Source organism: Temnothorax longispinosus, chromosome 3, assembly GCF_030848805.1.
Source record: "Temnothorax longispinosus isolate EJ_2023e chromosome 3, Tlon_JGU_v1, whole genome shotgun sequence".
In the NCBI taxonomy this organism is placed as follows: domain Eukaryota; kingdom Metazoa; phylum Arthropoda; class Insecta; order Hymenoptera; family Formicidae; genus Temnothorax; species Temnothorax longispinosus.
In genome coordinates, this window is record NC_092360.1 from 17,381,928 (window position 1) to 17,395,466 (window position 13,539).

At 40.4% G+C, this 13,539-nt stretch overlaps 1 protein-coding gene across 1 annotated transcript; it reads left to right on the forward strand.

Annotated features, from left to right (window-relative positions):
• The first annotated feature begins 6,600 nt into the window (after positions 1-6,600).
• On the forward strand, positions 6,601-9,076 carry LOC139810083 (uncharacterized). The gene is made up of 7 exons (XM_071773412.1): positions 6,601-6,621; positions 6,767-6,924; positions 6,963-7,043; positions 7,134-7,347; positions 7,586-7,858; positions 8,602-8,892; positions 9,032-9,076. Exons 1-7 carry the CDS (start codon positions 6,601-6,603, stop codon positions 9,074-9,076), a joined length of 1,083 nt encoding a protein of 360 aa, XP_071629513.1.
• The last annotated feature ends 4,463 nt before the right edge of the window (positions 9,077-13,539 follow it).

The window sequence follows — 13,539 nt, forward strand, 5'->3', positions numbered from 1 at the left end:
CCTCTCCCTTTCCCCCTCCCCCTCCCTATCTCCCTCTCCCTCACCTCACTTCTCCCTCTGGCCCTCTCCTTCTCCCCCTCTCTCTCCTCTCCCTCGGCCCTTTTCCTTCTTCCCTCTCCCTTTCCCTACTCTCTCTCTCCATCTCTCTCTCTCTCTCCCCTCGTCCTTTCTCTCACTTACTCATTCATTCACCTGTTTCCTTACGCGTTCTATTTCTCTCTCACTCTGTATTTCACTCACTCACTCTTACTATAATATAGTAAAATTATTATACTTACATCTTCCGAAAAACGTTCCCAGCGGCATGTCGAAGACAAATGATTTGTTTTGGCAGAGCGAATTTCAATCCCCGAGAGAGCATCGGGCGATGTCGGTGACATTCGTCCCTTATCCATGAGACTCTTTCCTGTGTTGGTAATTCAACACAAACAAGATTCACTCATATACACACTACTAGCACGGCACGTTTTTTGTTGGCAAACAAATGATATTCGCGTGACTGCGAGCTCACGTAATCGACAACAGAAATTTCTTTTCAATATTGACGAAAGACTTGATATACAGGGTGTCTCATTATAAATGCCCGGGTGAATAACTATTTGCAGTCACGTAAAATATCAATAAAGGAAATTTGTATGATTCTGAGTTTGCAACAAAATACCAATAATAATTTTTTTTATCCACTACTTTTCCGAGTTCTGAAAATTATCTACATTTTTTCAAATAAATATCTGTTTTTTACAATATATTTGTGTAGTGGAACGTAAAAAGAATTGAAATTCAACACAGGAAAAAGTATCCTGAATAAGGAAAGAATGTCACCGATATCGCCCGATGCTCTCTCGGCGATTGAAATTCGCTTTGCCAAGACAAATCATTTGTCTTCGACATGCCGCCGGGAACGAGTCGCGGAAGATGTAAGTATAATAATTTTACTATATTACAGTAAGAGTGAGTGATACTACGTTTACGCGAGCGTAACTTCTGTAGTAACTTACGATAATTCCTTCGCGTAAACGGGATTTTGTAGTAACTTACGATAATTTACTCCGCGTAAACGAGTGAATTATCGTAAGTTACTACAGAAGTAACGCTCGCATAAACGTAGTATGAGTGAAATACAGAGAGAGTGAGAGAGAAATAGAACGCGTAAGGAAACGGGTGAATGAGTGAGTAAGTGAGAGAAAGGACGGGCGAACGAGAGAGAAAGAGAGAGAGAGAGAGAGAGAGAGAGAGAGAGAGAGAGAGACGCAGCGCTAATAATATATTTTCTAATTTTCTATTCCAGCAAAAAGTTTAGGCACAACAATGCCGAATACAGCAACGACGTCACAGGCAGCGGAAATAAAATCGCTGCCGCCGCCGCCGCCGCCGCCGCCGCCGCCGCCGCCGCCGCCGTCACTGCCTGCGTCGTCGACACCGACACCGGCTCCAGCAGCAGCACCGGCACCGTCACCTCCGCCGGGGTACGTTCCGACAGCTGGTGGTACTAGCATTCCGGGATACCGCCCGGGATACTAATAATATAAATAATTTTTCAAGAAAATATTGCAATTATTACATGTATTGTAAAGCATAAACAAAACGTGTTCTCTGTACTAGCATCCACGTGCATTTATATTATATATTCACTTGTTATATTTTCACTTGTTATATATTCACTTGTTAGATATACTGTATTCATGTATTCATTTTCATATTTAAAATCATAAAATAATCATAATTTAATCATAAAATTTTTAATACATCTGTCAAATAGAGTCTAATCAGTTAACAAATATAAAAGTAATTTTAACATATTGAAAAAAATAGTAATGAGTTAATAAATAAATTCAGACATTAAGTATAACTAAAATAACAATCATGAGAAAATATAAAAACCTTAAAATTATTAAAAAAAAAACGTGCGGACCGTGCAAGAGCAAGATATTTTTATTATTATATATTTAGTTTTAGAAAAACTAAAGGAATCATTCTTGCGAGATATTTTTTCGAGGAATTACTTTTTTCCTAATTGTATTTATAAAATATTTATGTAATAAATGTACACAATTACAATTTATTAACTTATTATAAAGTTATACATATAAAGTTATATTTATTAATTTACTATAAAGTTATACAGTATATATAAAAATATAAAATAAAATATTATGCAGTAAAAAACAGATAGTTATATATAAAGGTTTTTGGGATAAATAATTATCTGGTTGACACGGCCACGGCCACGGCCACGGCCATGACCGCGACCGCGACCGCGACCGCGACCACGACCACGACCACGATCGCGTCCGCGACCGCGACCACCATAAATATATTGTCCTCGTCCTAACTCCTCTCGAATTTGATTTCTTATGTTGTGCATTTGCCTACGCAACTCCAATATCCGCGCATTTTGCAGTTGCAGCTGCTGTTGTTGCTGCTGTTGTTGCTGCTGTTGTTACTCCTGTTGTTGTCCCTGTTGTTGTCCCTGTTGCTGCTGTAGCTGTTGATGTCCCTGTTGTTGTCCCTGTTGCTGCTGTGGCTGTTGAGGATTCTCATTCTCTGCAATTGTCACAGCAAGCAAATGATCTTTTCTGCGCTGTTTACACTTCGCGCGAGAGCGCTGCAATGCCGCTTTTCCCGGTCGTCTCCGTAATGTTATGCCTATATTGGACATGAATTATAACGTATTTTAAGTCTCAAAAATAACGTCTAAAAATGCGATTAAAGAAGTAATAAACGTAAACTGATTAAGTAGAGCGTACACGAAACTTCTATAATACGTAATTTATTTTAGGATTTTGCATAGATATAAAAAGTGCGACCAAAAGACATTTCTTCGTATTTTGAATTTTGTAATAAATAATATACTAAATTAAAACTTATTGTTAAAATGTATAAATGAAGAATATAGAATATCAGTATTTTATTCTTTCAGCCGTTTTGGAAATAAATAGTCCAAAGTTTGCAAATTTATGCCAAATATATTACATTACTTTCATCGATTAGTTAAACTCTCGTAAAAAAAAGTAAATAAATATGAGATCAATATACAACCCAATAGAAACATAACATTAAGAATCCGAAGCAACATGTTATACACAACAAAGATGATTATTTATAATAATCAGTCATCAAAAAAGTCAAAAATATAATACTGAAACGATGCAAATATACAATTATTAATATAACATATATACCTTTATTCATCATGGAATTATCATTGGCCTTGGCCATGATAAAGACAATTAGCTTTATCCAAATTTCGAACGAACACCTTCGACACTCGCTCCCTGCAGGGTATGATGCGGTCAGTGATTCAATCAATGGCGATTTTGATATCAAGGCACAAAAGGCCGCTCTTGCTTGCAACAGCAAATTATGCGTACCATCGAAAAATCGAGACAGCCTCCCCACTCCCGTACTTCGAGATGTGCTTTGTCTCACTCCCACTAACTTCTCCCTTGTAATGGTAGATGGTGTTCTAACTCTTACTAGAGGAACACTACGCCGACCTGCGCGGCAAGAAGCGACGCGGTAGCCAATCAACGTGTCGCTTTTCCGTAAGTACCAAAAGTTTATTGGCTACCGCGTCGCTTCTTGTAACGAACTTCAGAGGGCGGTGTGCGCGCTCCATCAATTAATATGGTTGCGTTCAGCGGAAAAAGCAGCTCAGTGAGCGCTCAGTGATTCTTTAATACGATTGGTTCTTGCCTTTGGTTCTTTCTCGGATCTAAGCGTAAAAACCAATCGTAATAAAGAATTACCGAACGCTCACTGAGCTGCTATTTCCACTGAACGCGGTCATTTAACTAATTTACCCTATGCAACTAGCACTAAATTCGAATCGTGATATTTTCTTAAAGTACAATGTATCATGATTATTTTGGCACCATAATCACGCGAGCACCAAATTCTTTTACGATTCTGTAACAAACTTTAGAGCGCGGCGTGCACGCTTCGCGGATAAACTAATTAATTTCAACGCCATGCATCGTCAAAGAATTACGGGCTCGCGTGTTTTTGGTCCCAAAATAATCCTGAGACATTGTACTTTAAAAAAATATCACGATTCGAATTTAGTGCTAGCTGCAAAGAGTTGAAATCAATTAATTAACTCATGGAACGCGCGCGCCGCGCTCTATAATTCGTTACAGAATCGTCAAAGAATTAGGTGCTCGCGTGATTATGGTCTTAAAATAATCCTGAGACATTGTACTTTAAGAAAATATCATTTAAATTTAGTGCTAGCTGCAAAGGGTTGAAATCAATTAATCAACTCATGGAGCGCGCGCGCGCAGCGCTCTATAATTCGTTACTGCATTGTCAAAAAATTAGGTGCTCTCGTGTTTTTGGTCCCAAAATAATCCTGAGACATTGTACTTTAAGAAAATATCACGATTCGAATTTAGTGCTAAAACAACCTAGCTTCCGAAGCGCGGATTTAGCTCGCGGCTGGTCAGGGTTCGGAGTAGGCGCGGAGGAAGACACAAGACTCGGTTAAAATATAACAAAACAAAATAAGGTTTATTGAATTACGCGTGAATACATAGAGATGCTCGCGGGAGCGGTGAATATGTACAAAAGATCGCGGTCGCTGCTACGATAGCGGCGGTTTACAGTGATCGCGGAGTCGATGGCTACGTGTGATAGATCGCGGACGCAGTTTGTAATGGCGGTGAAATGCAGATATCGCGGAATCGCTGGATACGTGTAATAGGTCGCGGACGCGGTTACAATGGCGGTGACGTACAGATATCGCGGAGTCGATGGGAACGGGTAGTAGATCGCGGAGGCGGTTACAACGGCGGTGAGATGCAGATATCACGGGGCTTGCGGACGCCTGGTAAAGCGACGATACACGGAGATCGCGGAGTTTCGCGGATCGGCGGGCGTGCGGGCTCGCTGAGTATTTCGGCGCGGGTGACGCGGTATCGCAGGTTTGGATAACGGCGGCAGTGAGCGCGTAAGGCGCTGGATCGCGATTGGACGTGATATCGAGCGGCTAAGACCCTTAGCGGAGATAGAGAAGTACTCTCTATTTTCTGGCGCATCGATTCGTGTAGGCGGGAGGCGGCACCGGGTGGCCAAGACCCTTGGCGAGTAAGAGAAGAACTCTCTTACCCTGGTTCACTCCGGTGTCACAGGTGTTCGTATGGAAGTTCGAGTCAACCGCCTAGATGCTTCACTCGGCAGAGGCAGAGAATACTCTCTACCTCCTGGTTGTTCGACTGTGGGATTTCGGGATCCGTGAGCAGCGGAGAATCGGTCGGATCGGTTTGCTGGCTCACGGCGGAATCTAAAACCTAGCAACATTGCTCGGTTTATATACGCCCGCGGTGGCGTGTCGGCGTGGCGGGGGTATACGCGACGGCAATCGCGCGCGCCAGGGTGGAGCGGTGGAGCGTTCGGGAAGTACGGCGCCCCGACGCCGCGATTGCGTTCGGTGGCTCTCGGCCGTTTTCGGCACCGCTCGGCGCTTCGAGTCGGTTGCCGCGCTAAGTCCGTTTGCGGACTGATACGCGAGATTAACAGTTTAAAAAGGGCACACCGTGCCTTGTCTCGCCCGGCGGGTGTTCGGCCGGGCGGCATCCGGCTGATGCTCGCTGGGAATGATGCGTTTTGGGGCGCATCGTTACAGTGCTAGCTGCAAAGGGTTGAAATCAATTAATTAATTCATGGAGCGCGCGCGCAGCGCTCTATAATTCTTTACTGCATCGTCAAAGAATTAGGTGCTCGCGTGTTTTTGGTCCCAAAATAATCCTGAGACATTGTACTTTAAGAAAATATCACGATTTGAATTTAGTGCTAGCTGCAAAGGGTTGAAATCAATTAATCAACTCATGGAGCGCGCGCGCAGCGCTCTATAATTCGTTACTGCATCGTCAAAGAATTAGGTGCTCGCGTGTTTTTGGTCCCAAAATAATCCTGAGACATTGTACTTTAAGAAAATATCACAATTCGAATTTAGTGCTAGCTGCAAAGGGTTGAAATCAATTAATTAACTCATGGAGCGCGCGCGCCGCGCTCTAAAGTTCGTTACAGAATCGTCAAAGAATTAGGTGCTCGCATGATTATGGTCTTAAAATAATCCTGAGACATTGTACTTTAAGAAAGTACCACGACTCGAATTTAGTGCTAGTTGTATAGCGTTGAAATTAATTAGTTTATCCGCGAAACGCGCGCTCCTTTGATTAATTAATTAATTTCAACACTAAGCAGCTAACACTAAATTCGAATCGTGTAATTCTTTTAAAGTACAATGTCTGAGAATTATTTTAATACTATAATCATGCGAGCAACTAATTCGTAGACGATCAGATGACGGAACTTAGTGCTCAGCGCCAACGGCTGGTCTAAGTTAATTATTGTAATTGTTTTACTGTTAACAATGAACTCAGATTTGGGAAATATATGTTTTCGATCATTTTAGTAACGAATATATTCATGCAGCAATCTTTTTAAGTGTTTGTGTCGACCGCGACGGTACTGTGTTCAATATATAATGGTATATTTAAATAAATGTTATAATCTGTCAATATTTTATCGTTTTTTTAGAGCACTTAATTAGCACTAAATTATAGTGTACTTATCTTCTCTGTAGGACCATTTTCTGATATGGGGGGGTCCAGCTTTATGGTAAGCTGGACCCCCCCATTTTTTACGCGATTTCCTGCTAAACGGTTCGAGCACCAAAATTCGGACTAGGGCACTTAATTAGCACCTAAATAGCACTAAATTTTTGACCTAGTAAGAACTTGATTTGCGCTGGTGGGGGGTCCAGCTTAATAGAGGTAGACATCGGCGTAAATTGCGTGGTGCACAAAAGAAGCCATTGCGCATTGAAGGGTATATGGAAAGAACTGTTCAAGGTCTAACAGCAAGGCAATTTCGCGAGCATTTTCGCATGATTCCGAACACGTATGAGATTTTGGAAGCCAAGTTAGGCTTATTATTAAGTAAAGAGAGTGAGTAAAGAGAGTCTCTGGCAGAGCCATTATTCCTGTTCGCAAGCAGTTGCTGTCTACATTATGGCTTCTTGCTACTCCTAATTCTTACAGGTAAAGATGCTTTATAAAAGTAGAATGTTTTATTTTATAGCTTATTTCTGTTGTCCAATAGTGCTACAGCACTATCGGTGTATATTGCAGGTCTGTGGGTGAACGATTTGACATGGGAAAATCATCTGCAAGTGATTCCTTTATTAGAATTGTTAAAGCTCTCAACGACATTGCTGGGGACGTCATTGTCTGGCCTCGAGCTGACCAGCGTATTGCTGTTCAGGAGATGTTTCACCGCATCGGAAAGTTACCGCATGTAATAGGAGCTATAGATGAAACAAACATTCCAATTAAGGCGCCAAAGGTACTTGTCTACAACTGGAAATAGACTTATATAAACATTTGCGTTTTGCAACAAGCGATACAAGTCGATACAAGTGTCGTTCTATCTTTGTTAGTGTTTAATGAGTAACAAAGATTGACACTTGTGTTGCTTATTAGAAAACGCACATATTCTTCGGAATAGTGTTTCTAATTAACGTAACGTTACGTGTTACAAATGTTCTTGTGCGGAGAACGTAAATGTAGTACTTTATTTCTAGGTAGACGCACGCTTTTACATAAGTAAAGATAAGGAATATGCCATAACATTGCAAGCAGTGTGTGATGCGGAACTTCGATTCTTAGACTGCTTTGCTGGATTTGCTGGATCAGTGGGAGATCGGCGTGTTTTTCGTAATTCAGATCTGTGGAAGGAGGTAAATGCAAATAGAGCATCTTATTTTGAGGATCAGGACTACATCATTGGAGATAAGGCTTATCCATGTCTGTCATGGTTGATACCACTATTTATTAATTTGGGCCAACTCACACAAGTAAGACATTTAAGTAAATCGTAAACGGACCCTCGAGAATTAACAAAACGGGAAGAAAAGAGGTTATAAGGGTCAAACGCGGTTCTTCTTGCGTAATGTCTCATTTATTCATCTTCTTGGATATAACTTCAAACGTTTCGGCTCAATTTCGAGCCATCCTCAGCGATAACAATGGTTAGCCCACGATCTCCAAACCAAATAGCAAGCTCGTCGACTCGTGTTATTTGTACCAAATGATCCTTATCAAATGGCCAAAGAGAACGTGGCATTCCGTCCGTCGTTTTTAAAATGTCGATGCTACCGACAAGTCACTTCGATTATTTATTAATTCCCACGTTCTCTTTGGCCATTTGATAAGGATCATTTGGTACAAATAACACGAGTCGACGAGCTTGCTATTTGGTTTGGAGATCGTGGGCTAACCATTGTTATCGCTGAGGATGGCTCGAAATTGAGCCGAAACGTTTGAAGTTATATCCAAGAAGATGAATAAATGAGACATTACGCAAGAAGAACCGCGTTTGACCCTTATAGCCTCTTTTCTTCCCGTTTTAAGACATTTAAATTAGAAGTGGATTTTACAGCATGTGTTTCGTAGGCTGCTCCAAAATTTATTGGCAGTGCTAAAAATGTATAGTACACGTGACGTATACTGTAGATCTTCAGCACTGGCAATGAATTTTGGAACACAGCCATAGTAGTGGAGAGACTATCATCTTTTATGCCTTTTCTGATTCTTACAGGCTCAGAAAACATTTAACACAGCACTTGCCAGTATGAAACAAGTTATTGAGAGATCATTTTCATTGCTGAAAGGCAGATGGAGACGACTGAAATTCTTGGACATGAATAGTGATGACATGATTCCCTTTGTCATCTTGGCAAGCTGTGTATTACATAATGTTTGTCTGGATAATGGATTGGAAGAATATGAAGACTTCATCATCGAAGGACACGATAACGGCGATGATGATGATGATGATGATAATTTTGTTAGGCAGCCAATAAATTTCCAGAATGATTCTGAAGGGATAGTAAAACGACAATATCTTGTAACATTAATTCGTTGATGTTTATTCAACTGGAATGGAATTCACACAGCCATTAAAAACCAAAGAAACAAAAGTTGTATTCTTAATTTCTAATAGCACATATTATTCTGTAATCACACAGCCATTAAAGACCATTCTTATAAAGGAACAAAAGTTGTATTCTTAATTTATAATAACACATATTATTCTGTAATCACACAGCCATTAAAGACCATTTTTATAAAGGAACAAAAGTTGTATATTCTTAATTTATAATAACACATTATTCTGTAATCACACAGCCATTAAAGACCATTATTATAAAGGAACAAAAATTGTATATTCTTAATTTATAATATAACACATTCAGTAATCACAGCCATTAAAGACCATTATTGAATATGAACAAAAGTGTCACTTAATATCATCTTGTGTTAACCTAAAATTACCTTCTATCACGAGTTGCAATAAAATATCTTAGATAATTGAAAAAATATTTTTAATCAATAACAAAAATAATGCATTATGTAATACCTAGGGATCGATTCTGTATCTTGCGACAAGGTACAGAATCGACTTCCTGGTCTTCCTGTTGCAACATAATATAGCTAAAAATATTTTTTAGTCTACGAACAAAATTAAAATTCTTTGATGACTAGTAAATTTTACGCACAAAATTTCTGCATAACAGCTCTAAAATATAGCTCTTTAGTAAGTATTTAAAGATTAACATTATATATGTAAAACTGCGCAAATTATATTTATGTAACTTATATATGTATATTATATGTAATAATAAAAAATTTAGAGGCTGTCAAAGACCTAAGCTCGGATCGCATGGCTTTTGATTCTAATTGTTCGTATATCGTTACGATCCTATTTCTCTTATTATTATTATTATTCACGTCGCTTGAGAAAGACGTTTCAAACTATTATTAACCGGCTATTGCGATAAATATTACCACATGCCTCGGTGGTCGAATTGGTACGACGCCCTACACGGAATGAGGGAGGTTCCAGGTTCAAACCCTGGCTGAGGTAATATTTTTCGCAATAAATTTTCTTTACAGTTATTAGATAATTAAATCAAGTCGATTTAATTCCGGGGAGGGAAGGGGGTTTTGATTCTAACAATTACTGTGTTTTAAGTCCGAAAGTAATCGGCGCGCAGTATGTTGGAAAATTATATGTATATATATAGACATATATGTATACAGTAACTAATATAAGGCTGTCAAAGACCTAAGCTCGGATCGCATGGCTTTTGATTCTAATTGTTCGTAAAAAATTTAGAGTTTTTCAATGAGTTTTTCCATATAAGTTTCGTAATTTTGTCGAGCTAGATCCTGACGTTCCAATAACTCATGGTGCCTTCGTTCTCTGGCTTCATCACCTATCTTATTTTCCTCACTCATAGTTTTTGACCACAGTTCCAGTTCACGTTCCATACGTGTCTTCTTTGGTTTTTGGGCTTTTAATAAAATCCCATCACCACTATCTTCTGTATCATCGATGTCACTTATTGTGTTGTCAGTATTAGATACACTGCTTGAAGTTGCTGGATGAGGTCCCTTCCTCAGACTCGAAGCTAAGGCAACAGGTTTTAAGCAAGGTTTTTCTCCCAGCACTTCCTCCAATTCTTGAAAATATTTACAGGTTTTCGGTGCCACTCCCTCCCGTCTGGTTGTTATGATCCTTTGTACGTTTGTATACTTTACTTATATCCTTAAATTTATTCTCACAGTTTTTACCCGTATATTGCCACGCACTGTTGGCTTTCTCCAATTCCTCACTTATTTTTGTCCATACAACATCATTTCTAATAGAAGTATTTTCAAATAGAGATTGATGCTGCTTTCACTGATAAATAAGTGTCTTTACAGCATTTTCATCTTTCCAAAATGCAGTACTCTTCTTTACATCGCATGTTGGGATTGTTGAGGTCTGGGATAAAACTACATCTGGGCTGAAACCAGTATCATTCTGACAAACTGATTCTTCAAGCTCCACACCAAAATGCTGCTGAACTTCCTTGACATTTGACACTTCGATAATATTTTGTTCTGCAAAAACAATTTAAAAGATACGTTAATAAAATATTAAGTTGTATGCCAAGATAAGCATACTATGAGCTTGAACATAAAGATTGTCGTAACTTTTTCTGACAGAGTCGTAAACGTAAGTCGGTGTCGGAAATCAACACAAAGATTGACATTAGCGTATACCGCATTTATCGCATTGCGATGGATACGGCATATGCTAACGTCAATTCTTTTGTGTGTTGACTTCCAACACCGATTTACGTTTACGACTTTGTCGGAAAAAGTTTTAACAATTAATATTTATGCTCAGTTCTAAATATACATGAGGTTAGGACACATATTTTTGGCAGATTTTGTAGAATAATCCGTAAATAAATACTTACCCTCTTTATCCCACAGAAGTAAACACTCATTCGGCATAATCACCAATTCGTTGGTATTAGGATCTGTGATAATAACTTGCTTCGACTTATCAAGCCGTATTTCTCGCGTTTCAGATGCCATATTTACCGCCAAATAAGTCACCTACCCACTTTTCCCTACCTCGCGAGGCAGGGAGAAAAAGTCACTCAGAAGGTGGTTCGAGAGTGTTTTCGAACGCACTAATCGAGAGCCTATCGAGAGCTCTCGAAGTGTTTTTGAACGCTCGTCGGGTGGGTCAAGGCACTCGGGGGACGTTTTCGAACGCACCTCTGGCATGGCTCCGCCTATTTTCCCGACGTCTGTGGACCAGATGTGGCCTACACCTGCTTCCCAGATGTGATGCTGTTTTGCTTCCGCGTTCCTGAGCCATTGGTTCGTTAGGCAGGTGCTCCACGAACAAAAGCCCTATTGTTCGGCTATCGATTCGCTGTTTGTACATCTGAATAAATATTTTGCGCAGCATTCCATTTTCCAGTATCTTTAGCTTTAATTTATTAATTTATCCTTTACTGTTAATATAGGATCCTCCTAGAAAATGGAACTTCGCGTGTACATTCGTTGTTTTAAACTTTAACGCTATGGACATTTGATGCACCGCGTCGTGCACGCCCGCGATCGCTTGCCAACCCTGCGTGGTATGGCCAATGGTCATTTGCTGTATATTCGCATTAATTGTTTAATGCGGTCTCGATTGTTGAGCCATCGGTGATTACTCGACCGTTACGATTTCATCGCTAACGCTTATACGGCGCAAGTTCCGCTTACCACGCTTCTTTTATCATCGAGTCACCCGTTATTCGTACGCCCGGACATACCCTGTGCTCCCAAACGTATAAGAGTCTCTGGTATCGCTATAGCGCCTCCCCTACTTCCGGTCCGCTGACCGATGGCCGTGGCCCGCTCCTGGCAACGCCCTGGGTGCGCTTTCGGCCTCTGTTCGCCTCCCGGTTGGCCCGTTGGCCTCCGGCCGTTGCCGCGCCTCCGTGGTGTCCCGTCTTTCGGTCCCATACGTTCGGCACGCCGTTTGATCGTGTGCTCGCGTTGGTCCTGACAACTATTACGCGCTCGCATGTTTTATTCGCCGGTCAGGCCCCTCGTTCGCCTGGGTCGTTTACCATGTCGCATGGTAACCCAATCTCGCAATTTACCTATCGGACCCGTCGATCGCCGGTGTCGGTAGTGTACTCGCGATGCCCGCAACAATTTGACATCGATAATTGGTCATTCGTACTCGCGGTTCGCTTGGTTCTCTTACCATGACATGTGGTAAGGCGATCTCTATACTCGTGCTTTCGCGATACCGATTGTCGATGGTAACTCTCTTTTCGAGGTGTCCTGAATTTCCTCGCGTCGGAATTTTTCCGATCGCATCGCTAGTTCGTCCGGTTCGTTTACCACGTTCCGTGGTAAGCCGACTTCCGGTCTCGCACGCTACGCTGGACCATCGATGGCCGTTTTGCGTTTTCGACGACTCTTACGATCCATTGATGTCGTTTTAATCCCGATCTGCATGGTGGTTCGGCCGTTTCGTTTACCCTATTGCTCGTTGTGAACGCGCCTTTAATTTGGAGCGCATAATCGCGGTTCTCAATTCCCCCGGAATCTTTTCTATAAGATTATTCGTATCGGCTGATGGTTCGTTAAACTTGAGTCATTCCGACTCTGAAACTTTACCTGAACCTCTCCGTTATGTTTAAAAGTTACTTCGTCAACTAATTAAAGATAAATTACGTTTAACCGGCTCGGTTCATAGAACCTTTTTTAATCTTTGTCCGATTATTAATAAATTTTCCCTTTGACTTTTCTTCGTAACTCGTCAGGTATGTTCGAAACAAAATTACGTGTGTGGGAACAAAAGAAAACCCATGTGTTTAACCAAAATAAATTTATCGCATAACGGAAACCAAAATCAATCTTTAAACGAAAATAAACTTATTTATGCCTATTAACCAAAATCAAAATAACAAAAGAAAATCATCATTATTTATATAAAACGGAAACTTTCACGATAGTTTGCTAACGGAAATAAACTTATATTGCGCGCTTAAACCTAAACTTTAAGTATGCGTGTTCTTGAAGGTAACAGTGTCTCTGATTATATACTTATTTTTGACTTAATTCTAATTTTGTTTATACATCTATGTACATTGGTTTATACGCTTGCTCCGCGTTTCATGGCGTCCAG

Bases quoted from the DNA above. Each gene is read 5' to 3' on its own strand.
- LOC139810083 (XM_071773412.1), top strand. From the start codon at position 6,601: ATGGGGGGGTCCAGCTTTATG. The intron at 7,044-7,133 runs GTAAAGATGCTT...TGTATATTGCAG, and splicing joins GCTACTCCTAATTCTTACAG to GTCTGTGGGTGAACGATTTG. The intron at 7,348-7,585 runs GTACTTGTCTAC...CTTTATTTCTAG, and splicing joins TTCCAATTAAGGCGCCAAAG to GTAGACGCACGCTTTTACAT.